Here is a 27925-nt window from a genome sequence, read left to right on the forward strand (position 1 = left end):
CGATTGGCCCACTTCCCCACGTACCCTCCTCTCTCCCCTCCAGCGTGGGACCCTCTGCAGGCTCCGTACTCCAAGGACCGTACCAAAACCAGCAGGCGATGAGGTAATGCGGGCTCGCGGCAAGGCGCGGGGCCCAGAGTCAGCAGGAAGAGGAGTTTCTGTCAGCCGCTTTCATTTCTACCCTGGCCTTCTTGAATCCCTTCCAATATGTTGCCTCTGAGAAGTTGTGTTGGGAAAATTTTCCACTCCAGTCACGCCGCTTCCCCCTACACCCGGAAGATCGGCCTTCCCAGAGGAACTCCCACACGGGGAGGGGCTGCCGGGCTGAGTGCGAGTGACGTAGCGCGTGAGTGGCGGTCACGTGGCTCGAGGCGGCGCAGGCTCCTTCCGGCTCCCTGGGGCTGGGCCGCGGCGGTGAGCCAGACGCCCTGGCACATGCGCAGTGGTGCTCCACGTGAACGTCTGCGTTTCTCCTCAGCGCTGGGGATGCCGCCGGAACGCCGGAGCCGGACGAAAGCAGAGCGGAGAGCCGGCACGATGCCGGGGAGGCAAGCCCGACCCGGGAGCGGCGACACGCCCCGAAAGGCCGCCCGTTCATCCCAACGGGCACCGCAGGCCGGGCAGCGGGCGGCCCCTAGAGCGGTCACTGCGGCGGCGGCGGCGGCGGAGGAGGAGGAGAGCCGGCTTCGGCAGCGGAACCGCTTGGTGCTCGAGGACGACAAGCCGGCCGCCGAGCGGTGTCTGGAGCAGCTGGTCTTCGGCGACGTCGAGGACGACGAGGACGCGCTGCTGCGGCGGCTACGGAGCTCGCGGGTGAGGGAGGCCCGCTCGGTGAGCGGGCACACGCTCCGGGCCGGGCGCGCGGCGGGAGGCGAGGCCCCGGGGGCGGAGCCTGGGGGACCTGCGGCGGCGGGCGCCCAGGTGGGAGGGACCGGCGACCGCGGGCGCCGAGGGGCACCGCGGCGCCTCCGGCGTTGGGCCGCTGGCTGGCGAGGGCGGAGACGCCGCCTTTCTCCGCCCCAAAGGGGCCGCGGCGGTCCGCAGCCAGCAGGCGCTCCAACCGCTGGCTTGGTCTGCGAGAAGGCCGCCTGCAGCTGGATTCGGCATTTTCGCGTTCTCACACCGTCTGCTGGAACCGCACGGGTGGCCGGTGGATCACCTGTCGCGAATCCGTTTCGTGGATGGAGCCAATACGTGGGCAGAAGGCGTAAAGCTGCGTTTTAATAGTTTTCCTCGTGTGATGCACATCTCCCAGCTTTTGGGAATGATCGGTGTATTCGTCTCTAATTTTTTTTTTTTTTTTGGATGCTTACTCTTCGTAGAAATTACAAATCCTTCACGATTGATAAATTTTGCTCTGTCATCACTAATGTTCTATACTTGGCCCGTCGCCTAAGGTATTCTAGGCACTGGAGGGAGATACAGCAATAGAGAACTCCAACCAAAACCCCTGCTATCTTATAGCTTGGGTATAAGAAAACAGGCTTGTGTATAGGAAAACAAGATGAGGGAGCCCAGTAGTAAAGTTAAAGTATGTTGGTGGAGAGGAAAACTAAAACATTTGGGAAAGGGAGTTAAATTTATGTAGAGGTGTTTTTTAGATAGGGTGGCAAAATGCCTCAGTGTCAGCATTTGTTGAACAATCTGAGCTTTTGTGTGGGGGCTTCAATGGGAGGATGTAGCAGGCTCCTTTGGGAGGATGGAGAATAGTTAGTTACCTTCTGAGTTGTGTGACGGGTCTGTATCAGAAAGGAGACTTTGGTGGATTTTAGTGCAGGTGGATACTGTGGTTGACTCCTTGGACGCTGGAATGAGCTCAGCTCATTTCCAGGGGATTTTATTTTGGGAGGAGGTGGGGGCTAGCTTAGGATTGAGTGTGGTATGAAGTTCTGAGGAGGTTGAGACCGAGCACACAAAACAAGAGATCCTCCTTAGGATGGGAGAGATGGATTCCAGATGGCCCTGGGTTCTGCCACAGTTGAAGTTGAGATGTTTATTCTTTCCCTGTCCACTTACCTTTTTCCCTGGTCTATTGTGGTCTTTTCCTTCCAGTGTGCTTGTCTCTCGGTGGCTGTACCATCCTGTCTCTCTTGCCCCCCTGGTGGTTCCGATCTCCCTTCCTGCCTTCTTTAGCGTGTGCTATGGTCCTATTCCACCGCATTATTTCATCAGGAGAGCAGACATTCTACAAGCCGTCTTAAGTCTAAGGTGTGGGTGTCTGCCACCACCCCGTAGGAAAGTCGCAGTGACTTGAAGATGGTGTGTCTCCATAGGGTCAACGGCAAGGAAGCTCGGGTGACTCTGAAGTGGAAGATGAAGCAAAAGATAATCTTCCGACTCAGAAGAAGCCAGTTTGGGTGGATGAAGATGACGAAGATGAGGAAATGTAAGTTACCCATTTCTTTCAGAACCTCTCTGGGCACTTTAAGAGTTAACTTGTAGATTTTTACAAAGCACTTTCTTGAAAAGTATGATTATATGAAGAACGAGAGAACATTTGGAAGCACAGGAAAAAGTTGGTAATTCTGCATCTGAGAGAAAGGTGCTGTTAGATTGATAGTTTTCTGTTCTCTGTGTGCCGGATAGTCAGTGAGTGGAGTTAGAGCTTAGCTTGCCTTCGGGATGCGATGGGATGGTTCCGGACTACCATGGACAAGTTTGGAATCTACTCCTCATTTGTAAAATGAGTGTCAGAATAGTGACTGAAGCAGAAGGCCATTTGGATTAAATTATGCATATAGAATTTTTAGCTTGGTGCCTGAAACTCAGTGAAGACTTCACGTAAAGCTAGCACACTGTTCTATGAGCGCATACTGCCTGCTCAGTTTAGTAGTTTCACTTACTGTCTCAAGTGCTATTTGAAGCATGGCACCTCACCTTTGAAAAAGACCTTTATAGACAGCTTTAAGTGGCTGTGTTGTCCTTTGTATGAGTCAAAAATTTATTGGCCAAATAAATTTTCTATGTTTCATTGTAAGAGTGCTGACATAAAAATCTTCATGAAAAAACTTTTGTGTTTCTAATTAATTTCTTAAAGATTTTTTGAGGGTAGTGCTCTTTGAGCAGAGGCTACATGTATTTTAAGGTTATCGGTAAATACTGCCAGATTGCATAAAGGATCATCTTCCTCATGTAAAGTGTGGATTTCAGGGCCTTTTTGTTTGTTTTATTTTAACCAGTGAGTGTTGTTTTGCACACTTTCTTAGTTTGATGGTAGGAAAATAACCCTACTGAAATTGTGTTGAGGGAAATTGATATAGTTACGTGTATTATATATGTTCTTTATTATTTTTGTTTTTTAGAGATCTTAGTGTCTCAGATTTCTTACATACTAAGAATTTCAAACTTTTATTTGCTAGAGGTTGAACCCAGGGTCTGTGCATGCTGAGCATATACTTTGCTGTTGAGCGTTATTCCTTCCTCTTGAGCCTCCAAGTCATATTTACAGTGTGTTTTCTGTCATCTTTCTTATGCACAGAGATTTTCAATTTTCAGATAGTTCAGACTTTGAGTCTTTTCAAATTTTATTTTTGTTTTTTAACAGTAAAAGGTCCTTTATTAGACAGACTGTTGTTTGCCTATAAAGTACAGGCAGTATTTGATGGTTTGCTCTTACTTAGTGCATTTGAGTTGCCTGGGATATTTTGGAGAGTGATCCGAAGTGTATCTAGATAATTCAGGATGAGTTTACTTAAATATTAGCTCTCCAGAGCATATGAGAGACTCAGGAGGAAGAATGGACAACACACCAAATGGAGGTATTTGAAACACACGTCTTGCAGTCTAACTTCACTGTTTAGTAAATGTTTCTTCAGAATACTAAAGGCATTATCATTTTATTATGGTTCTTTGCAAATCATTAACAATATGCTTGTTCTGTGCTTCGTAGAGTTGACATGGTGAACAATCGGTTTCGGAAAGATATTATGAAAAATGCCAGCGAAAGTAAGCTCTCAAAAGATAAGCTTCAAAAGAGACTTAAAGAGGAGTAAGTATCCCTTTTTCTGTGATTTATCAAGAGGTGTATTACCAGACATTTGTTTCTCTTTAGAACAGCTTTTCGGATAGTCACATCTGTACCATGAAAAGGTAGTCATTACTTGCTTGGTGACTTTGTGTAAGTATTTATGGCAGGGAATACAACAAAGATAATTTGAAGTGGGAAAAAACCCCAATATCTTGAAATGCTACCACTTAAATATAGTAAGTATTACTGGATCATTCATTTGTATGTAAGTCAACTCTATCAAAACCCTTTTCCCCAAGACAGGGCTCTCATTGTGTAACCTCATCTAACCTCAAGACGAGCTTCTCCTGCCCTTGCCTACTGTACTGGAGTTACTGGTAAGCACTACTATGCTTGCCTTTCTCTGGAATATGAAAAATATGAAAAACATAAGTATCCATTATCATTGGGTTCAATTAAAAAAACCAACGAAAGGACCTTTCACCCTAGTTAGCTTTATTTGTATTTTCAGGATCTGTCTGAGAGTTAGATATGGATAATTCTACACTAACCACCTGGATTCCTCAGTGTGATCAGTCACCATAGATTAAGATTTTCCTGCGTTTTTAGTGTCACGTCAAAGAAACTAGTAGCTGGCCAGTCAGTACTAAGTACTCTTGACTAATAATCTAAACAAGCATACTTATTCCATTTTCTTTTTAACATGATACTGGTTTCACTACTTTTTTTATTTAAAAAAATTCTTTTTTTTTTTTTTAAGATTTATTTATTATGCCTACAGTATTCTCAGTATTCTGTCTGTATGTATGCCTGCAGGCCAGAAGAGGGCACCAGATCTCATTACAGATGGTTGTGAGCCACCATGTGGTTGCTGGGAATTGAACTCAGGACCTTTGGAAAAGCAGGCAGTGCTCTTGACCACTGAGCTATCTCTCCAACCCTAAAAAATAATTCTTACTGTGTGTGAGAGGTCAGCAGATAGCTTTCTGAGTCAGTTCTCTCCTTCCTCCATATGGGTTCCAGGGATTGCATTTATGTCATTAGGCTTGGTGGTGAGTACTATTACTTCTGATAGCCAGCCCAAATGATTGACCTTACAGCCCAGACTGGTCTCAGACTCACTCTATAGCTGAAGATGATCTTGAATGTTGATCCTTCTGCCTCTGTTTTCTAAGTGATGGGATTGCGGGTGTGTGGCACTACACCTGTTTTTGTGTGGTACTGGAGAATTGAGCTCAGGGCCCTGTGCATATTAGAACTTTAATAATTAAATTTGAAATATGGTGCTTTTTTATTCATTTTAAATTTTGTCTTTGTGTGACAGGGTCTTTCTGTGTGATCCTGGCTATCTTGGAGCTTGCTATGTAGACTAGGCTGGCCTCTCAGCCTCCCAAGTACTGGGATTAATGTGTGCCACCATGCCCGCCCTACTTAGCATTTTATTTATTCATTTATGTATGTATGTATTTATTTATTTGTATTGCTATTATTGAGTTATATATTTTTCTCTGCTACCCTCCTATCCTCTCCCCTCCCCTTCTACCCTCACTCATGATCCCCATGCTCCAAGTTTACTCAGGAGATCTTGGCTTTTTTTTATTCACATGTAGATTAGGTCCATGTATGTCTCTTTTAGGGTCCTCTTTGTTGTCTAGGTTCTCTGGGATCTCTTTAGTGTTTTATAGAAGTCGTGGGGATTGAAACTTGAGGGCTTGCTAGATAAGTGCTATACTGCTGTATTCTTGCTCTCTCCTTCCCCTTTATTTTGATACAGGATCTTCCTGCATTGACCAAGACGGCCCCTTACTTGAATTCTTTCTGTTGTGCTGGCAGGCTTCAAACTTAATATCCTCTTCCCCTAGCCTCCCATGCATTTATGATTACAGGCCTGTATCATTGGGCCTGAATGAGACTGATGAAATTTTGTATATTCTAGTTATTTTCAGACATATTCTTTTTAGACATGTTCTTCATGTAACTCTATATTCTGGCATTGGTTTATAACCAAAAATAAACTACATAGTTCCAAAAATTTAGGATGAACGATACGAGCAAACAGGATAGTCATATACTTGGATGTAAAGTTAACAAATATACATTGAAGTACACCGTATCCAGTGTTGGTTTTTGGTGGGCAGAGGTTTCTGGGTTTCCAAACTGAGAGCTTGGGCCCATTCTGTGTGAATAAAAATCCTAATTTTGGAACAGATTCTGTCCCCAGAACTATACAGAGTCAGAACACTGAGCAGAGTTATCACAACATTTTTGTTTTTTCTCTCAGATTCCAGCATGCCATGGGAGGAGTACCTGATTGGGCAGAGCCTGGGCACAAGCGGAGAAAATCTTCAGATGGTGAGTGTTGATGTCTGTACGTCTCTTTCTTTGCTTTGTTTTTATTGGCATTTCCCCAGACTTTTTAAAATGTAGTGTTTTAAATAAACTTCCCTTGTTTTTGTTGACTTTCCAGTCCAACATTCTCTGAGGGAAGACTGTTTTTCATAAGCAAAGGCTTATTTAATCGGGTTGAGTGTCCCTAGTCTGATACTTGGAATGTTTTAGAATCTGAAACTTCTGGAGCACTGGCTTTTTGAAACCAGGAATGAGAAATTCTACACTATGAAACTGTTTCATGCTCCCAGTTATCAGAAGTATCATTAAAATCATCTTCAGGCAACATATAAAAGGTATAAAACAAATAAAGGTTCATGTTTAGCATTGGGTCATTCCTGAGTCACCTTATCACATACGTGCAGGTACTCTGAGTCTGTTCCAGAGCATATCTGATCTAAGCCTTTCAGACCAGAGTAGTCAGCCTTGGTGTCTTACCTCCTGTGAGGAAGATAGAGGGTGGATTGTTTCTGTCTTTACAGGACTGTATTTTATGATATAGGATTAAGGAAAATGAGTAATACTTGATTCAGAGCCCCTTCTGAAGACACCTGTAACTAATCTAGCTGTTCAACAGAAATGGGATGCCTGTCAGTGGAGCAGATGTCAGATCAAGTCCAGATGATAACATAAAAAACTGCAAGTTTTAAGATTAGCTTGTGTTATTAAATATTTTCTACTTTAGACCTTCTGAGTTTAGATATTGTAAGTACAGGTGGCTTCATCAAGATATGATTTGTGTGCATGGTTATTAAATTTAGAATTAACATTTAAAACCAGTTATGTAGCCTCATACTTATTTAGGAAGCTCTTAATATCTTTTTATCTGGAAATGAAACATGATACTCATGCATGCTTCAGACAGGATTTTGTCGGTAACTCTGAGTGAGCTGTATAGTTGCAAGCTGGCCTTGAGCTTACAGAGATATTGCCTCCGCTTCTGGAGTACTGGGATTTAAAGACTCAGGCCATTTGTATTTTTCCAGTGTTATAGTCTGGATGTTTTTGGATCTGTCAGTTAATGTTGGGATGCTGTTAAAAATATTTGTTCAGAGGCTAAATTTTAATTACTATGTTTTTTAGTTCTAGAATTTCCATATGGTTTTTTGTTTTGTTTTGTTTTATTGGGGACAGAGTCTCATGTAGCTTATGTTGGCCCTGAACTCAGATGGCTGGTGGCAGCCAGTTCTCTCTTTTCACCAGTGGGGCCTGCGTGTCAAACTGGTTGTTAGGCTTGATGGCAAGTGCCTTTACCCACTTGACCATTCTGTTATTCTTCATTGAGATGCTTATACACAGTTGACTGGCATTGATCTTTCCTTTTCATGTGTAATGTTAAGCTATATATCTGTTTACCCTGTTGCTAATTTTGCTATAATTGTGAGTCACCCTTTTTAAGTGAAACGCTGGCTTTATTTATTTTATTGATCTCCTTTCATCTTACTAACCATCTGTGTGTGAGTTTTCTTCCCAGTCAAGCTTTAGTTTTAACTATATATATAAAGAGCTGTGTCATCTTTTTTCTTTTATTGTTTCGAATTTACCATTTTCAGCTTAAGAAGTTGAAGTTGTGAAGCTAGGGTGGGAGTTAGGTTTGGAAATAGAGAAGTTTGGGTTAGGAAATGGCCTTCTGTTTGATTCTAAAGATTAGCCTTGTGGGTTTATTTATTTAACTTAGATGAAAGTGAAAGTGAAGAGGATGAAGATGATTTGTTGCAAAGGACTGGGAATTTCATATCCACATCCACTTCTCTTCCAAGAGGAATTTTGAAGGTGAGAGTTGTTGAGATTGGACCTATCCAGTTACTGACCTGTGAAATCCATCCTGCTTCCTAAGTTGTGCAGGTAGAGATGCTGCTTGTATGTGGGGCTAGTGTTTGATTGTCATTTTGCTTTAATAAATATTTGCTAGATTTTTCTTTTGCAGAAATGATGGAACACTCCTTAAGTATGTCCTACTTAAGTTCTTCTAGGGATCCTGTTTGGTTTCTTTTCATTTCCATTAGCAGTAATGTTGTTGATGTCATCTCAATCAGCCTGCTTCAGTGGTAACATGACTGTGCTCTCCACATCCACTGTGCCTCACCCTGTGAACTATTCTTGACATAGTAATACTAGAGGGAGCTTTTATTTACTTACCTGTATATGTTGAGGTATGTACATGGGAGAGTAGGTACCTAAGGAGTCCCACCAGAAGAGGGCATTCTATCATTGGAGCTGGAGTTATAGGTGTCTATGAGCTGTTTGATATGGGTGCTGGATCTTAGATTTGAAATTGAATCGTCTGTAGGAGTACTGTGTAACCACTGAGCCATTTCCCCAGCCCCTAGAGGGAGCTTTTAAAAACAGATTCTGGTCATATCACTTTTACTTGCTTTTTAAACTCTCTTGTGTTTCTTACCATAGTCTCCAGTGTCCTTTGTGTTTTTTCTTATACCCGCAGCATTGGCTTCATCTTATACCTCCTTTATCTTGTTATTCAGGCTCACCCAGGCCTTTGTGTTTCTTAAACTTACAGGATTCTTTGTTGCCTTTAAACCCTGTACCTTCCTTTCTTTTGTCTGTGCCTTCCTTAGGCACTCCTAGTGGCCAACTGTTTTCTTGTTTCTTCCCAAATTGTACTTTGGAAAGACACCTCCATTGCTTTGTTACTTGCACCATGTCTGATTCATTAATTGTAGTAACCAAGTGCTTCCCCAGCACAGTGCTTCAGCTAAGTAGCTGTCAAATACAGCAGACCTGTTTAATACATATTTTCCTTTCTATAAAATTGTGTGTTGGGACAATGATAAGTAGTAGTATGGTAAGTTACAGTTAGACAAGACTGATGCTTGTCTTCCCCTCCCTACTGTTCTGCTCCATGAAGTTGAAGCACTTCTACTGTAAAGACACTTCTTGTGTCTCTGACCTCCACACTTGTATTGAGGTACACATGCCTGTGTTCACACATGATTTACATACACAATAACAATAATAAATAAAAATGAGAAATGGATGAAGCTGCATAAAAAAATAACAAAGTTTAATTTCAGTGATTCTGAACACAGGCAATGCTTACTTTGTTCCTAATTGAAATTTTAATGTGTGTGTGTGTGTGTATACACCTATAAAAATAAAAGCAACAGCTAGAATAGTTCAAGTGATGTAGTAGATCACCATCATTTTAAACTAGCCACCTGTGTCGTAAGGGGAAGATAGTAGTCATTATGGACTGTAGACTGTCTAGACAGTAACATAGAGCCTGTTGCACTTCTTTCAAAACAGGCATTTTAAGTAAAATTTCTCTTTTACGTGCCAGTCTCTAAACCAAAATTGATACATCTTTGGGACACTACTACATACTAGTACTCAAAAAATGCCTAGTAAGTTTAGACTTCACTTGTAGAAAGGTGTATCAGACTATTGAGTGCTATGACAGAATATATGACAGAACATCTTATAAAGAAGAAAGATTTACTTTGATTCAGTTTCAGACTTATTTTTTCCTTGGTTCCCCGCCCCCCCCCCCCCCCCCCAAATAGTGTTGCCCTGTGTAGCCTTGGCTGTTCTAAGGTTACATCTCTAAACCAGGCTGGCCTCAAACTCAGTGATCCACTTGCTTCTGCTGGGATCAAAGGTGTGCATCACCATGTTTGACTCTCAGGACTTGAGTCCATGGTCTGCTGGCATGTTGGTCATGTTCAAGGCATAGTGGAGTTAAGTTGGTTACCTCCCAGTGCCCAGGAAGCAGAAGAGAGGAGGCCTAGGAGGTCAGGGAATAGCATATTCTCAGGGACATTCCCCCAGTGACCTTCTCTGAAGTTAGGCCTCTCCTCCAAAGTTTCCAGCCCCTTTCAAAATTACCCCACTAACTGCTTTGGATTTAGTCTTCAATGCATGAGCCCGTGGAGGACATTTCATGTTCAGAGCTTAACAAAAGGACCTAAGTGACTTAATCTTTCACTTCAGAGATGGTGCAGATGAATTCTTGTGTAGTAAAGTTGACTCGCTAACAGGTACCAGACCCATGGTCCTGAGCACTCTTTGGTTTTGCATTATAAACAATGTTTTTTTCCTTCTTTCTATAAAATTGGGTCTCAACCTTCCTAATGCTGTGACCCCTTAATTCAGTTACTTGTGTTGTGGTGACCCCCACCTTAAAATTATTTTCTTGAAGCTTCATAACTGTAATTTTGCTACTGTTATGAATTGTAACGTAAATACCCGATATTCAAGGATATCTGGTATTCAACCCCATCAGAGTGGTTTGCCCCAAAAGGGTCATGACTCACAAGTTGAGAACCTTTACTAAAAACAATGCTAACCCAGTTGACTTGATAAAATTCCAACTTTGTATTTCCACAGATGAAGAACTGCCGTCCTGCCAATGCTGAACGGCCTACCACTGCTCGGATCTCATCAGTGCAGTTCCATCCTGGCGCACAGGTGGTGATGGTCTCTGGGGTAGATAATGCTATCTCACTATTTCAGGTATGAATTTCTAAATTAAGTTTTGTAGTGGAAAGTGTTCAGTATCAGAATACAGGGTCTGTGGAAATAAAGAAAACATTTGTACTTCCTTATAGGTAGATGGCAAAACAAACCCGAAAATCCAGAGCATCTATTTGGAAAAGTTTCCAATCTTTAAGGCTTGTTTCAGTGCTAATGGAGAAGAGCTTTTAGCCACAAGTGTGCACAGCAAGGTTCTTTATGTCTATGATATGCTAGCTGGAAAGTTAGTTCCTGTACATCAAGTGAGAGGTAAGATTTCTATTGAACACAGCATCGATCATCCTTATTTTACACCTCCTTTCAGCCTGTATTTACCAGTATTTATAACTACTACTTTTAATCCCAGATGTGTGCACAGATTCATCTGCCCTCTGCCTCCCAAATCCTGGGATTAAGGCATGTACCAACACATCCGGCATGCCATCACACTGTTCACAGTATTTTTAAAAGTAAGAGTTTGTTCAGTTAATAGTATTTTATAATTGTCTTGTGTTGAGGAAATAAACTTGAATGAAGCTAGTGAACTGACTCTTTAAGCACTTAGAATAGGCTCATAATTTATAAGTATACATTTCTTCTAGACCACAGATGCTATTGCTTGGCTCTATTTGTCCTTGTTAATTGGTTTTTCTTTCTTTCTTTGTTATTTATATTTTTTGTGTGTTGGAGGCCAAACCTAGGCTTTTTTGCTTATAGGCTAGGATTTTATTGTTGGGCTAAACCCTAGACCCCGATACTTTATTTAAACATTTTTTAAGATTGTTTTTCTTTTATACATATGTGAGTTTTGCCTGCCTATATGTCTTGCACTTTTTACATACCTGGTTCCCGCAGAGGTCAGAAGATGTTGGATTCCCTGGAACTGGAGTGATATAGATGGTTGTACTCCTCCACTAGGTGCTGGGAATTGAACTTGGATCTTCTGCAAGAACAAGTGCTCTTAACTGCTGAACAACCTCTCTAGCCCCTCCTGTTTATTTAAAGTTAAATCCACCTTTCTTCCCTTCTTTCTTTATGTTTATTGACATTTTCTTCTCTGCACACCGCATGTATAGCCTGGTAGCTGCAGATGCTAGAATAGGGTGTCTGATTCCCTGAAACTGGAGTTACATATGATTATGAGCCACCATATGGGTGCTGGGAACTGAAGCTGGGTCCTTTGGAAGATCAGCAGGTGCCCTTAGCTGGTGAGTCATCATCTCTTCCCTCCATCCTGACCCCAATACTTGCTTTTAATGTTAGTAGGTGAGGTGGTAGAAGGAACATTAGCTGGGGATATAGAAGACCTGGCTTCTACTTCCTTGGATAAGTTGTTTCACTTCTCTGATAGATAGGCCGTCAGATACTTTAATTCTAATGTTTATTTTAAGTGGTGATTTATACTTGATACAAAACACTTTGAGAAGTACTTACGTAAAGCATTTTAAAGAACAAACTAGGCAAAACCAAAGTTGATTGTTTTCATCAGGTGATTTATTTACCTACCCTCTTATTTTTTTCTCTGTATTCTCCTGCTCATGCTAGGTGAGACTCTCATGATTTCTTTGGGAAACCAAAGCCATTGTAATGATGTTGGCTGGGTTAACATACATCTTGGGCCAAAGTGTTGACATAGTATATAGGTCAGTGGCAGTCTTGCTATTGTTCTTTTTGTGTGTCTGTATTCCTGTTAATGGGTGGCAGTGACTACGCACAAACTAGAGATATTTATGTTTATGTTCAGTGTTTCGAGTCAGTTCTGTCTTGTTTCCTGACACCTTTACTTTTCCTTTCCTAGTTGGTTCTTTGTGAAGTCTCCAGCAGGGAGGAGTCTTTTTAAGTTATGGTTTGGATTTTGTAGAACCGAATCTGTTTCTGCCTCAGGTGCATTTCCTAGTCAGTGGATGCTCTTTGTTGAAAAGCCTAAACCAACTTATATTGAAACAGAAAACTATTTTGAAAGTTTCTAGTACCCACAGCTCAAAACCATCTGTAAGCCCAGTTCCAGCTCCCTTTCCTGGCCTATAAGGGCACTCCACACACATGGTGCACAAACATACATGTAGGTAAAACTCCTATACACATTAAAAATAAAAACAAAACAAAGAAACAAAGCAGGCCCTATGAGATTGCTTAGCAGGTAGGTAAAGGTGCCCCTTGCTGCCCCAGTCTGATTGCCTGAGTTCTGTCTTTATGACTCAGGATAGAAGGAAAAAGCAAAAGGAAACAGCTGTACCGTACATGAGAAATTGATTTGCTATGCTGAGGATTTAACCCATCATTTTGATTCTGCCAGGCAGGTACTTTACCACTGAGTTATATCCCCAGCCCTTTGAAAATACTAATTCAATAAGCTCAAGAAATTTAGGATATTTCATTAAGGTGGGAAATTTCTTATTAGGATATCTAAGCTTTTGTATGTAGACTCTTGTCATAAATGCTTGTTTGGAAAATGAAAACAGAATTGATTCAGATTTTATTTTCCATTAACCTCTCAGGGCTTATAACATAATCAGTTAGAAGTGGTCCTAAGGAGCCTCAACCAGCACTTTCTTGTGTGTAAAAGCTTTTTACTACATTAAAAAAATTTAAAAATCTTTTTGTTCTAATCAGTAGTTGTACTTTAGCTGCTTGAATCAATTTTTTTTTTTTGTCTAGGCATTATGTTTGCATGGTATAGCTAGAAATCCAGCATATAGCTTGGTGTGGTGATCCGTGCCTATAATTTCTGCACTTGAGGGTCATATCAGAGTCATTCTTGGCTACTTACTGAGATAAAGGCTATCCTGGATGTGACCCCCCCCCCCCCCCCCGTATCTACAAATGAATGATAGTGGGAAGTCTGTTCTGCTCCCTCCTCCTGGTCATCTCCCCGCTTTAGTCAGCCATTTATACCATTTTTATGTGTCCTTTCTGTTAGATCACCTTATAATGAAAAACTTGGCTCTTAGCATTCTGGTAGGATCAATATGAAAGGATATGTCCTTTTTAAATGGGTTAGGAGACTCTCAATTACACCATGAGGACCTAATCAATTGTTAAAGACACTTGAAAGTAAGGAACTTGTGCTTTTAAAGTATAAAATTAAAGATTATTTTCCCATTCATCATAGGTGGCAACCAGATAGTTTGGCCATTTCTAATGGCAGTGGGTTTCCTTTCCATTAATGAGCTGTGTAGCAAACTGCAGTCGTCCTTTTAGGGTATTACTGCTTACATTTACAATGAGTTGGTTTGTTAACTGTTTAGAGACCTGAACTGTTGAATGCTAACTAACCAAGATAAAGTTTGCCAACCAATTTGAAAAGAATGTTTGGGTTCTTTTTGATGTTATATGCAATCAGGTTTATTTGGGTAGACTTCTTAAAAGTCATTTAATCTATTTTTTCATCTCTTTTCTTAGGTATGAAAGAGAAAATAGTGAAGCGATTTGAAGTCTCTCCAGATGGATCGTTCCTGCTCATAAGTGGCATTGCTGGGTTTTCTCATTTGCTGTCAATGAAGGTGAAACATCTAGTTGCTTCTTATTCTTCCATTAGGTATTAAGGTTAGGTTTAAGAATAGTCTTGAACTCAGCATGTTCTTTTCGTTTTGTTATTTTTTTGTTTGAGACAAGGTTTTGCTATATAGCGCTGGCTGGCCTCCAACTCCACTTATCTGTGTCTCCAGAGTAATAGGATCAAAGGCTTGCACTAGGATATATTGGGAGTTTTGGGAAGTTGGGGGAAAACTTTTGACAATGAGGAAAGTAGAGTCAGGGATGGAGTGATGGCTCAGGGTTAAGAGCATTGGCTGCTCTTCCAGAGATCCTGGGTTCCGTTCCCAGCACTCACATGTTGGTTTGCAACCATCTGTAACTCTTAATTCCAGAGGATTCGTTGTCCTCTTCTGGCTTCTGTGGGCAACAGGCACAACTGTGCACAGACATCTATGCAGACAAAAGAACTATACACATAAGATTAAAATTAATAAACAAAAGTTAGAGTTAAATACTTCCTGGAAGATAGATAACAGTCTTCTAACATCTAGTAAATAATTACTCTTAGACCAAAGAATTGATTGGTAGCATGAAGATTAATGGAAGAATTGCAGCATCCACATTCTCTTCTGATAGTAAGAAGATATATACTTCTTCTGGTAAGTTTGGATATATTTATGTTTTAGATTTTATTTAAAAAAAAAAAACCAAAACCTGCTTTTTTTTTTCTTACTGTTTTATTAAGAACATCAGATATATAGATATATTTAATACTTATTTTCTGACATTTGCCAGGCTGGTTACGAGCTAATAACAGCGAAGGGTTAACAGTCTGATATGCAGTGTTAACATGTTTGCTCCAGTTGCCCTTACTCCAGTGTGGGACAGTTTTCAAGGAGATAGTTAAGAGTTTCACAGATTTCTCTTTGGGAGCATAAGATTATATGAAGAAGGGCAAACTTTGGAACATTATCTACAGAAAAGGAAAGGATGAGAGGGAGTGAGGAGCCATCTTTGAGGTTAATGAGATGATATTATAGGTACAGTAGGATGAGAAGATGCTGTAGGAACAAGAAAAGGATTGATCAGTTTTGGAAATTAGATGGCTATTTGCATATTGGAAATATTTGTGGTCTCTGTAATATCTTTTATCTTGCCTTAATATATGCTCATTGGTTTCCTTAATATCCATAATTTGTAAATTACTTGAAACAAACTGCATATAACTTCTTAGTTAAATTGTAAACTTTTTGTGGTGTGGATTGGCTCATTTACTCTCCACCATCGTCATTAAAAGTCTACATTGTCTGGCCTTATATACTAGGTACCCTTATGCTTGTTGGTATTTTTTTCCTTTTCATGTATTTGCTCCAGTAATTTATTTTAGTGAAATATAGCACCTTTTACTTAAAGTTCAACTCAAATATGTGATTTTTTTTCCTTTTTACTTTAAACCTAAGGGTACACTTTTGTTTTTGAATGACTGAACTTTTGTATATATTTGAAATGCTTTTAGTTTTCTATAAAGAATGTTCTTTGTGCTATTAACGAGTGGCTAAAAGTGCTAAGTCTGCTTGCTTTTTAAAGGAATATTAGCTGAATCTTTCTTTTACTTTCAGAGAATGGAGAAGTTTATGTGTGGGATGTGAATTCGAGGAAGTGTATTAACAGATTCCTTGATGAAGGCAGTTTATATGGATTAAGCATTGCTGCGTCAAAGAATGGGCAGTATGTGGCTTGTGGGTGAGTGAAGAGAATCTCATTGTGCTTGTGAGAAAATGTTTAGCAGTTAAATACTCTAGATGGTACATGGCTTTACTGACATCTTAGAAATATGAAATCAGTAAACCCACCTGAGCGTTTTGATTTGTAAAGTTGTTTTGATGCATCATTAGTTATTAATAATGGTAGTTTGTCAGCTTTTTAGCAAAGAAGAAACTAGACTACCTTAAATCATTGTATATTTTCCTGAGTTTAGAATACTCATTAGACCATGGTCAGATTTCTATCTTAGTGTATTTAGCTTCTTGCCATCGATGAGGCGATAACAGTAATTCAACTTTAGACTTAAATCTCTTAAGTCCTGTAGCTAGGTGTATAGTCAAAAGGATATTACTTGGAAATATCATTTGTTAGTATGGTAGGTGTCTTAGCCACCATTCTTTTGCTGTGAAGAGACCGTGACTATAGCAACTCATAAAAAGAAAGCATAAAATTGGGGCTGGCTTATAGTTTCAGAAATTTAGTCCATTATCATGGTGGCATGCAGGCAAACATGGTGCTGGAGTAATAGCTGAGAGTTCTACATCTGGATCCACAGGCGGCAACAGGAAGGTAGACACAGTGGACCAGACTTGGGCTTTTGAAGTCAAAAGGGCCACCCCCAGTGACCCGCTTCCTCCAAAAAGGCCACAAGTACAAGGCAACACTTTCTAATCCTTTTCAAGTAGTGTACTTAGTCCTTGATGACTAAGCATTCAAATATATGAACCTGTGGGGGGGGGTCTTTCTTTCTTAGACTGTCGCAGTAGGCACTTAATATTTCACAAAACATGTTACTGGGCTATTAGTAGAAAAATGGCTTATATTTGGGAAACGATGATGTTTATCTCCCTATCTGATCTTAAATATGTTGGTGGAAGGAGGAGGAATTGCACAGTTAGTGGTTGTTCTAATCTAAGATCTTGTTTACATCTGTAATTTTGTTAGTTCAAGATGTTATCTGTTTGACCTTAGACCAAATACAATTAAGCTGTAAGGAAATTACAGCTAGGTATTCCTTGAAGTAGGTAGTTAAGGGGCCTAGCTGTCCGGAAATGTGTTATACTTCAGCATTAACATTGGAAACTGCTTATAAATGTCCCCAGCAAGTTTGGGGCTGGAAAGACAGTAGAACTGAGCTGGAGACACTGGTGCAACTGTGTTCCTTAGGTGGTAGGGTACTGACAGGCAGTTCTTAGTCTGATTGCCTCATGAAGGCTGCCTTTCCTTTGTTGCCTGTCAGCACTTGCCATACCTGTAGAGAGATGCATTTCAGCACAAGATAAGCTTTACCAAAGTAATACACATTTAGAAACAGCGCCTGATTAGCAGATCATTAAGACAGTGTCTGATACAAGTAATTTTAAGTAGAACGGCTCTTCCTCTGTGTCAGGCAAGGTCAAGTGTACAAAAATGACCTTGTTTCAAATTGGTGAAGTCAGAGAAGTTAGGATTTTTGTGGTCCTTGTCTCTCTATTTCACTTTTTATTAGTACCCTTTGAAGGGTCTGAGGAAAAAAAACTAATACTAGAAATTTAAACTCATTTTAATTGCTATTCATTGTAATTGAATTCTCATATTGTTGACCAGAGATCATTTCTATATTATAGTTAAATCTGTTACGAAAAAATTTAACCCTTGTTAGAATTCCTGATATCACCTGATAGGTAGTGCTGTAGACTCAGGGTAGAGCATGGAGAAGCTAGAATCATGACTGCCTGTTACCTTCTTTGGTCTTTGCTGTGGCATTTGATTCCTTTGATCTCAGAACTCCTATTGTCAACTCAATTTAGTTCTTGTTTTCATAAAGAGCATGCTTTCTGTTTACAACTTTGTTGTGATAGAATAGCTAAGGATACTGTAAAGAGAGACCTTTTACTTTCCGTTGTCATCTGAATAACTTTGGAAACCGGTGTGATATGGCATATACCTGTAATCTCAGCATTTGCGAGGTGGAAGCAAAGTAGATCTAAAGGATTTTTGTTGTTGTTTTGGTTTTTCGAGATAGGATTTCTCTGTGTAACCCTGGCTGTCCTGGAACTCACTCTGTAGACCAGGTTGCCTTGAACTCACAGAGATCTACCTACCTCTGCCTTCCAAGTGCTGGGATTAAAGGGTGATTTGAGGTAAATTCTCAGGTATCCCAGGTTACTCTCATACTTGCTAGTTGAGGTTGACCTTCAATTCTTGATCCTCTTGCCTCCACCACCTGAGTGTTGGTATTGCAGATGTACATCACCAAGTTTCATTTGTCTCCACTCTCTACTCAGTTTTCTATCAGGTGATTTGTTGACCTTAGTCATGATTAGCTTATAATGAATACAAAGGTTGTTTGGAGGGGGTAGTTGGTATCTATAGGAGTAAGATATGTGAGATACTAGAGATAAATTGGAATCAGCCTTGGGGACAGCAGAGAAAGGTGACTGAAAGAACTGGGAATGAGAGGACTTGGTAGAGTTAAATCTTTGGTATTTGTGTTTATTTGTTTGAGGGTCTGTATGATGTATGTAGCTAGGGTGGGTCTGGTTGTATCTTAGCTTTTTTAAAGAGACAGGTTCTTACTGTCTGATGCAGGCTGGCTTCAAGCTTGAGAGCCTCCTGTCTCTTGTTCTTGAGATTTGGGATAGATGTATGCTCCCACAGTTGACTTTTTGGGCTCTGTTTGCTCAGGCTGGTCTCAGGCTCATGTTATTTTCCTATGCTGGGTAGCTGAGACGGCAGCCATGCACTATTATATTTGTGATTGGTTTCCCTGGCTCGCCCTCTTCTTGAAACAGCTTCTAAATAATCACTCAGAGGCTTAATATTAATTATAGAATGTTTGGCCTATAGTTTAGGCTTATTAACTAGCTCCTACATTCAAATTAACCCATTTATATTAGTTTGAGTATTGCCATGTGGCTGTGGCTTTTACCAGAATGTTGGCATCTTGTTTCTTGGGCAGTTCTCTTGAGTTTACCTTTTTCCCTGTATTCAGTTTGACTTTCCCGCCTAGCTATGTTCTGCCTTGCTATAGGCAAAAGCAGCTTTTTATTATCAACCAGTGAGAGTAACATATATTCACAGCGTACAGAAGGGTTATCCTATAGCATTTCCTGGTCAAGTCCTGACTGGGGTATTTTTTTTTTTTTTTTGCCTTGTTTATCTCATGCTGCAGCAGCCTTGAAGATGTTCTAGAAATATAGAACCCAGGAAATGGCAACAGAGGCGCTTTGAAACGTTGGATCATTATGCCCTTTTTAAAATTCTTGTCACACACTTTTAGCATCTGATTTATCTTGATACTGGTTCTATGGTGGGAGCCATGTGAGTTCTTTGGGGAACAAGACCCGAGAATAGCATGAATGACTCTCCTTGTGGCAAGGCCCTGGAGACTCTGACCCACTTGGCAAAAACTTGTGGACAGTTTGTTGCATCATTCTGGGTATGATCTCCTTGATTTCACACTGCTGGCCTTACTGGGTCGCAGTAGGTTATGAAGTTTAATATTGCATATTTGCATAACTTTTTGGAAAGAATGATTTTAACCACTAGAGTCTTTGAGAAATATTTGTAAATATATATGAGAAGCTAATAGAAACAGTCTAGGAACAGGGAATGAAGCAGAATCCTAGAAATCCACATTTCCCTCATTTCTAATAACTGTACCAATACCATAAGAAGTTAAGCTAGATGAATGTAAGGACAAGGGATGAACAGTGCCAACTACTAAGAGTAAGTTTCCAAGTTATGTTGACTAAAGGATAAATGGAAAAACTTGGTATATCCCCAGAGGAGATAGAGTAGTGCAGAATGTAGAATTGGTTGATCCAGTTTGGTGAGTTGATTGTGAGGACCCAGACCCTACCAGATGTAAATATAAATAAACCACAAGAGACAAAACTGTCTGACCCTTCATAATGCTGTAAACACATATGCTGCCAACTGGGCACACTGTTCTACCTGTAGGAGCGCCTGGTTAGGAAACTTCCTTTGTTGCTTACAGGACTGCTTATGCTTCTAAAAGTAGAGATACAGATAAAAAAGGTAATGGCTACCGATGGGAAAGTTGGGGGACAGAAAGGGGAAGAAGTAAGGAACAATCTTGTAATTATTGTAATCATTTTTAGAAATTTAGGAAGTAAAAACTGTGCAAACCATTGAAACTGTTAAAATATAAACTGCCCAGGGTATTCAGGGGCAACTTGTTTCAACAAATGGTGATCATGGTGTCTTCTTGGCACCAACTTCACACATTCGTCTTAGGTCATTGAACCCATCTGGAGAAAGACTTCCAGCAGTACTAGTTGATATTTTGTTGTATCCAGGTTATAATAGATACTTGGTTTTGGCATGACATTATCTATTGTATTCTGGACATTTTAACGTTTTGTCTGTAACACATGCCTTTATTTTAGTTTTGTTTCTTTGTTTAATTTTCTTGAGACAGAATCTCATGTATCCCAGTCTGGCTTTAGACTTCTGTTGCCAACTGAGATGACTAACTGTGCAGTCTGGTTCTTTCTGCTTCTACCTCCCAAGTGCTGGGATGATAGGCATGGAACACCACAACTACTTCAGTTTTGTGATTGTTTGTTAGTGCCAGAAGCCACTAGGACCAGTTTAAGTTATCGGTGGATTATTTGTACCATGTTTAATTTGTTTTGCCTTTTGGGCATGGAGGAGAAGAAAGACGGAGTCTTATAATAGCTCTGGTGTCTTAGTCAGGGTTCTTTTGCTGTGAAGAGATACCATGATCACAGCAGCTCTTAGAAAGGAAAACATTTCTTTGGGGTTAGCTTACAGTTTCATTGGCTTAGTCCATTATTATCATGGTGGGACATAGCAGAGAGCAGGTAGGCATGGTACTGGAGAAGGAGTTGAGAGTTCTACATCTTGACTGCAGGTAGCAGAAGCAACTGTAAGTCAAACTGAGCTTAGCAAAGGAGACCTCAAAGCCCATTCCTACAGTGAAACACTTCTTCCAACAAGGTCACACCTACTCCAATAAGGCTACAGCTCTTAATAGTGCCACTTGCTGTGGGCCAAGCCTTCAAACACATGAATCTATGGGGGCCATTCCTATTCAGACCACCACACTTTGGCTGGCTTTGACTCCTGTGTCAGCTTCTTGAGTGTTGAGATTATAAATGTGTACCCCCACTTCCATCTTTATGCGTCTTATTCTCAATGCACATAGCCTTAGAACATCTGATCATTGAGACAGCATTTGTTTTATTTTGTTTTGTGTTTCAACAGTTGCTCACATTGTGTTTTACGCTGGCTTAAATTTAATAAGTAGCAGCCGGATGGTGGTGGCACATGCCTTTAATCCCAGCAGTCAGGAGGCAGAGAGGCAGGTGGATATTTCTGAGTTTGAGTCTGGTCTACAAATGTGAGTTTTAGTACAGCCAGAGTTGTTACACAGAGGAACCCTGTCTTGAAGTCCCCCCTCCCCCCCCAAAAAAATAAGTTAGCACAGGGTGGCCTTGAGTTAATGATAGCTTTTCTATCTGAGCCTTTTGATTGCTAGAATCATAGGCATGAACTGCCATGCTTATTTTAAAGTACTCATCGAGCCGGGCGGTGGTGGCGCACGCCTTTAATCCCAGCACTCGGGAGACAGAAGCAGGCGGATCTCTGTGAGTTCGAGACCAGCCTGGTCTACAGAGCTAGTTCCAGGACAGGCTCCAAAGCCACAGAGAAACCCTGTCTCGAAAAACCAAAAAAAAAAAAAAAAGTACTCATCGATCAGTGATTCTGTTAATGATAGACTAATGGTAGGCCCTTAAAATTTGCCTTTTAAGAGAAGTGTAAATAATTCTTTGTTGGTAAACATTAATGTAAACTCTGAGTAGATAACCAACCTTAAACTTTGGCTATGAGCTAATGAATATTCCCAGGAAAGCCAAATTAAGGTGACTGGTTTTACTAAAGCCTTTGTTCTCTAGTTTTGTAGTTCCCACAAATACATTCAAAGAATAAAGAAAGAAGAGCTAGAAATGGCAGAAGGGAATGGTGGTGTTTATTGTAAAAAGAAAAGCAGCAGCTATCAGTGGGCAATGTCAGTTTTCTTTCGTATATTAGAATGTTAGGCAATGTTCAGACCTGCTGGCGCACTGGCTTTCAATCCCAGATAGAAACTCAGGTCACTGAAACTGGAGAGAGTCCAGACTTCAATGCTACCCTGGCATTGTCCTAGGGGGGTAAAATCAAAAGGGGTGGAGAAACACTTGGTTAGCATGTATGTGAGGCCTTAGATTCAGTCCCCAGTACTACAAAACAGCAAAAACAGTTAGGCAGTAAGAACTGTGGGAGAGTGGTTGTCTTAGTTCCTTAGTTTGTCTTGCATCTCAAGCACTCAGGTAGTAGAGTGCTTGGAGTAGACTTTTGATTTATCATCAGAAAGTAAAATGGAGATTCTGTGTTTTCACATTTGTAGCTAGACCTACAATTGAAAAGCTGCCCGAGTTAAGAGCTCAGCCAGACTAAAGCTGCACTGATAGAATATCTTTTGTCTTTCCTTGAACTCTCCAGTCTTTGGGTTTCTTGCAGTTTGTTTCCACAAATACCAGTTTTTGTTCATCTACGTTGAGAAGACTTTGTTTTAAATCTGTTTTATTTCTTTTTCTTTTTGCAGTTCTAAAAGTGGAGTGGTAAACATATACAGTCAAGATTCTTGCCTCCAACAAACAAACCCGAAGCCAATAAAAGCTATAATGAACCTGGTCACTGGTGTCACTTCCTTGACCTTCAATCCCACTACAGAAATCTTGGCAGTGGCCTCAAGAAAAATGAAAGAAGCTATCAGATTGGTAATAACTCCTTTTACCCCCTCTCATTTATCTTGATAATTTAAAATTTCATGTTGAAACAGTGAATGTTGACAGGAGAGTGGTATTGAAATATTTTAAAGAGTGATTTCTGGGCTGGAGGTGGGGCTTAGTTGGTAGAGTACTTGCCCAGAACACATGAGGCCCTGAGTTCAATCCCCAGCACCAAAACAAATCTGGGGTGGTGACACATGCCCACAATCAAGGTTATACTTGGCTACATCGCGAGTTGAAAACTAGTATGCATGAAAATCTTGTCTTTTTTTTTTTTGGTTTTTCGAGACAGGGTTTCTCTGTGGTTTTGGAACCTGTCCTGGAACTATCTCTTGTAGACCAGGCTGGTCTTGAACTCACAGAGATCCACCTGCCTCCCGAGTGCTGGGATTAAAGGCGTGCGCCACCACCGCCCGGCTGAAAATCTTGTCTTAAAAAGCCAAAAACCACAACAACAAAAATGCTAAAAAGTTAAGTCATTTCAGTTCTGTTTTGTAGAAATTATTAGTTGGGAGCTTTTGGGGTTGGTTATTTCGTTATTGCAGAGTAGCCTACCAGATTTTGCATAGGTCTGTTTTATTAGAAATTCTGAGCTGTCCATCGTTAGCATTTCTTAAGATATGGTCCTCATTTTCAGAGATTTTTGTCTAGCACATAGATTAAGGAGCATATTTAAGGAAAACACTTCATTTATCTATAGTTCCTTTTATTATTTTCTAAAAGCCTGTACCTACAGTGGAGTAGAGGCAGTTCTTATATTTTGAAAGTAAGTTGAGTTGACATAAGGTGCTACAGTTCAGATAGATAGCTAGACAGGGATTATAAATACCTGTGTCAAGAATGCCTTAGGCCACCCTCAGGTTTGATGATTTAATGGAAAGACACAGTATCTAGTACCTGTCTTTAAAGCATGGAGCAGCCTGGGAGTCACTTCCCGGTATAGAGTTGCACAGGATACATGTAATACCTCCACACCAAGTATTTCCTACCTATAAGACTCATTAGAGACTCAGTACCTAGAGGTTTGGTTGATGGTTCATGTGGAAATCCTCTGCCTAGCATTTGCTAAATTCTTGGTGCCCAGAGTAAAGCCAGATATTAGGCATAAATGATTCTGCTTTGCTCTGGCAAAAAAAGTTCTTCACCCAAACTGTTTCTAGAGATATATTGGGAGGGAGGAATCTAGGAGAGTGGCTGCCTCTTTGTCAGGGTGGAAAAGGGCAGCTGCCAACTGAATAAGCACAGGGCTTATATAGGACTTCTTAGGTGTGGAGTTCTTCCTGGGAGAAGATTTTCAGGGTGGGAATTGGTCAGATTTCAATCCCTGAGCTTGAACAACCTGGGTTTTGTGCTTGGGAATTGCTTGGTTTCGTGCTCAGGGATTAGGTGGTTTCATGCTCAGTTGGTCATTCCAGACTCTTGAGTGTGAGATGAGAAGTGGGCGCAGGAGAATCTGTGGGTAAGAGACTGTCTGCAAGAAGGTACAAGGCAGTGACTGACACTGACACCCCAGGTTATTATCTGACCTCCATGCACACTGCTCACACTCACACAGGCTCACACACATCCTGTTATGGACTACTTGGCTGTATTTATGGAACAGTGCTTCCAAGTATGGCACAGTCAGAATGTGTTTTATATCAGAATAGAATGAAATGAAAAATTTAAGAAAGGTAGTTCCTAGTTTTTATAATTTAAGGATTTTTATAATCTCTTGCAGATTCATCTTCCTTCCTGTACAGTATTTTCTAACTTTCCGGTCTTTAAAAAGAGTGTTATTTCTCGTGTTCAAACCATGGATTTTTCTCCCAGAGGTGGATACTTTGCCTTGGGGAATGAGCGAGGCAAGGCCCTGTTGTATAGGTAGGTATTATCTGTGTTTAGAAGTCAGGTACATAATAAACTGCTTTGAAAAATGAAGCTATAAGTAAGGGTGTGAGCAACAAAGATAGCAAAAGTTATATATCTATCCAGGTTTCTTTTTTTACCCAACTTGTCTTTAAAATAGTCACAAGCTAAATTTATTTGCGTCATTGCTAAAAGGTACAGGTTGGCAGGTGGATCTTCTGGGAAAGTGCTCTGACTTGACAGTCCTTTTCCTTGTGTTGGTTGTGTGCTGCACAGAACCCAATGTTAGTGTGTGCATGCTCCAGGGAATGCTGCAGGCTGAAGGAAAATAGGAATGAAAATTGGTTTTTAAGATAGTAATGAAACGAGTATATAGTAGACTGTGGGTTAACTGCTACTGCTTTCTAAGGAAAATGAGATATATAAATATATATATACACACACATATACATAACTTGGGTAATTTTGTCAGTCTCATTTCAGATTTAGTACAGACTTTACTAAAAAGAGTAGCTCTTTGAGAGCTATTTGGGTTTTTTTTAGAACTGAACAGTTCTTTAAGCCCCAGAAGCCATCTTGTTTTTCACATTGTGCTCTAGAATGAAACTGTCCTGGCTGTGCTAGTGACTTGGATTGACAACATTTTCATTTAGTGTGACTGATGAGGTATCTTGTCAGTCCTCGTAGCAGTTATGTATGTAGGGATCTAAGCACATCTACACGTTGAGTATGACTGGAATTCTCCCCCATCCCATTCACCTGAGTGCTGCCCAATAATCAGATTGAACTGTTCTGTGGTAATTAAAAAGTTCTTTTCTTTTTCAGGTTGCACCATTACTCAGATTTCTAAAGATTTTTTATTTGAAGTAAGAAAATTCTCTTTTAAAATAAATACCATGGGTTTTAGGGTTGTACCACTGATGCCATTTGGTAGAGGTACCATACTGACTTAGCTCTGTTTCTTTGCCCCTAGGTCAGCTCTATATCCTCAGTTTAGGGGAGTCGGGTGCAAATACATCAGGAGCTGGTCAAATTACCTGAACCTTCATTGGAATTTACTAATCCCAATCACAGTGGTCTGCCTCCTCTTCTGAGGTCATGTTTCTAATAGTGCATTCAGTAATTGTCATCAGAACTATAGTTACTAGCATTTAACCTACAAAACAATAAGCCTATCAGAGAAGAATGAACAGAGTTACAGTTTGTGTGAGCTTTAAAATTCTTTGACATGGGCTATTATTAAGTGGTTTGGCCTATTGCATAAAGAGATTTTTGCTGGCCAGTATTTAAAAAAGTATGTTTGGGGTGGTCCTGACACTGAGATTTGCGATTTGTCTTTTGCCATAGTTGACTGTGTGGCTTTCTTAGAATTATGAGTACTGAAGAAGCTACAGATAAGATTTAATTACAAAAAAAGATAGAATTTTGAGCAGTGTAACCAGAAAAAGAATGCATTGTAACTATCTTGCCACTCAAAAATGTAACAATAGTACACATTGCTTTTGATGAGCAGTTATAAATCATCTGTGTAATTTTTTCTATTTTCCAGATCCAGTTGAACCCATCTCAGTACATCTTCCCAGAAATTTCCCGGTGTATGAGATAATATATGGATAATAACTTGTGGAATTCATGCTTAAAATTAGCAGCAATACCTTAATAAATAAATGTATGATAACTTTTGTTTGAAAATAAGCGTGCATGATTCTTTCCAGTCTCTGCATACACACACGTACAACTTAGATGCATTTCCTTTAAAACTGAATGAAGATGGATGCTAAAAAATGATCCCACGCTAGCTCAGACTTGAGTATGATAAAGGATTATTTATTTAGGGGCAGACTCACAGATCACAGTCCTCTGCACGAATGAGAAACAGAAACTGAATCCAGCAGCTGGGAAAGAGAACAAGTGCGTGCTTTATAGTATAAGTGGCCATGCCTAAGTGGACTGGTATCTTAAGGGCTACTGGCTGAAGGAGTTCCTACAGCAACTAAATGTGAGAAATTGGGAACATCTGTCTGTAATAAAAAATGATGTAGGCAGATAGATTTATATCCCCTTTCTCTCCAGTGCACAGATCTGTCCTGGTTTCAAAAAAGGCTTTTAAAACTACCTCTTCACCCATTTTTTGTTTGTTTTGAGACAAGGTCTCTCTGTGTCATGCTGACTGTCCTGTAACTTCCTATGTGGGCCAGGCTGGCCTTGAACTCACAGATACCCTCTTGGCCACCTGAAAGCTGAGATTAAAGGTATATGCCCCCACACCTGGCTCTAGCACCAATTCTTTACTCAAATTTTATGCAACCCTGTGTACATAGATATATAAAGTCACTCTACGGGTATTTGCTGATAGTAAATCATAAATTTATTTTAAAACAATCATTTGGTATACATACAGTTTTACCACTTACTAAGGATAAAAGCAAGTTTGTATACTAAGATGAATATTTGTGATTATTTTTACATAAAGAATTATTTCTTGAACTGGGCACATAACTTTAATCCCAGGACTTGGGGATGGGTAGTGGGTGACTGGGGATGCAGAGACACTCAGATCTCTGAGTTTGAGGCCAATCTAGTCTACAAAGAGAGTTCCAGAACAGCCAGGCTGTTAAACAAAGAAACCCAGTCTTAACTCCCTCCCCCAAATAATTACTCTTTGCTGAGTATTTGATACTGCAGTACACAGTGCATTTCAGTGTTCTTCAGGATTGATAATTTTGATTTTGTAATTACTGCTGAGAATATTGTTCTATATAAATACATTATAGAAAATCTTAGAAGTATATGTAGGACTCTTGGCAGTCACTGGAAATTCTGTCCTAATCCCAAGCCAAACCATCTATTATTAAAACAAATTTTTTTACTAGAAATTTGCACACATTTTGATCAAGTTTACCTCTCTTCAACTCATCCAGATTTATCCCTCTTACCTTAGTGTCTTTTTTCTCTTTAAAAACAAAACCCATCAAGTCCAGTTGTGCTGCCTGTGTAGTCTTGGATGTGTCTCTTCACTGTAGTGTATGTGACTTACCAGGGGCTACACTTTTAATAACATGAACTCTTCCTCTCCCAGTAGCTTTCAATTGCAAATAGCACCTCTAGGAGTGGGGTTATTGTCCACCTCTTCTCCATGTTGGGATTTGGTCTGGTTGCATGCTGTCATAACTACTGTGAGTTTGTAACTCATGCTGCCCTGCTGCTT

The 27925-nt window shown here is 40.3% G+C and overlaps 2 protein-coding genes across 8 annotated transcripts in view; one reads left to right on the top strand and one right to left on the bottom strand.

Moving 5' to 3' along the window:
• Mbtd1 (mbt domain containing 1) overlaps positions 1 to 297 on the bottom strand; it is a 63810-nt gene extending 63513 nt beyond the window's left edge. For 3 of the 5 annotated variants that reach the window (XM_075991094.1, XM_075991092.1, XM_075991091.1), the window contains exon 1: positions 25 to 263. The gene's annotated coding sequence lies outside the window, so the exon portion shown is untranslated. Of the gene's footprint in view, positions 1 to 24 lie in introns of all 5 variants that reach the window. The other 2 variants (XM_075991100.1, XM_075991101.1) reach the window with 2 other exon arrangements.
• Utp18 (UTP18 small subunit processome component) lies at positions 293 to 26406 on the top strand. Of its 3 annotated transcripts, XR_012912310.1 has the most exons (15): positions 293 to 813; positions 2274 to 2386; positions 3890 to 3988; positions 6249 to 6319; positions 8034 to 8128; positions 10700 to 10825; positions 10921 to 11095; positions 14228 to 14328; positions 14871 to 14961; positions 15922 to 16045; positions 22683 to 22857; positions 24590 to 24732; positions 25543 to 25583; positions 25691 to 25812; positions 26267 to 26406. XR_012912310.1 is itself a non-coding variant. In XM_075991102.1 (14 exons), the coding sequence occupies exons 1-13, from the start codon at positions 436 to 438 to the stop codon at positions 25565 to 25567; spliced, it is 1716 nt and encodes a 571-aa protein (XP_075847217.1). In that variant the 5' UTR covers positions 293 to 435; the 3' UTR covers positions 25568 to 25583; positions 25691 to 26406. The 3 variants fall into 3 exon arrangements, 2 of the variants coding, with proteins under 2 accessions (XP_075847217.1, XP_075847218.1); XM_075991102.1 differs by having other exon boundaries at positions 25691 to 26406; XM_075991103.1 differs by lacking the exon at positions 25691 to 25812 and having other exon boundaries at positions 294 to 813.
• The last annotated feature ends 1519 nt before the right edge of the window (positions 26407 to 27925 follow it).

This window comes from Microtus pennsylvanicus, chromosome 11, assembly GCF_037038515.1.
Source record: "Microtus pennsylvanicus isolate mMicPen1 chromosome 11, mMicPen1.hap1, whole genome shotgun sequence".
Lineage (NCBI taxonomy): Eukaryota > Metazoa > Chordata > Mammalia > Rodentia > Cricetidae > Microtus > Microtus pennsylvanicus.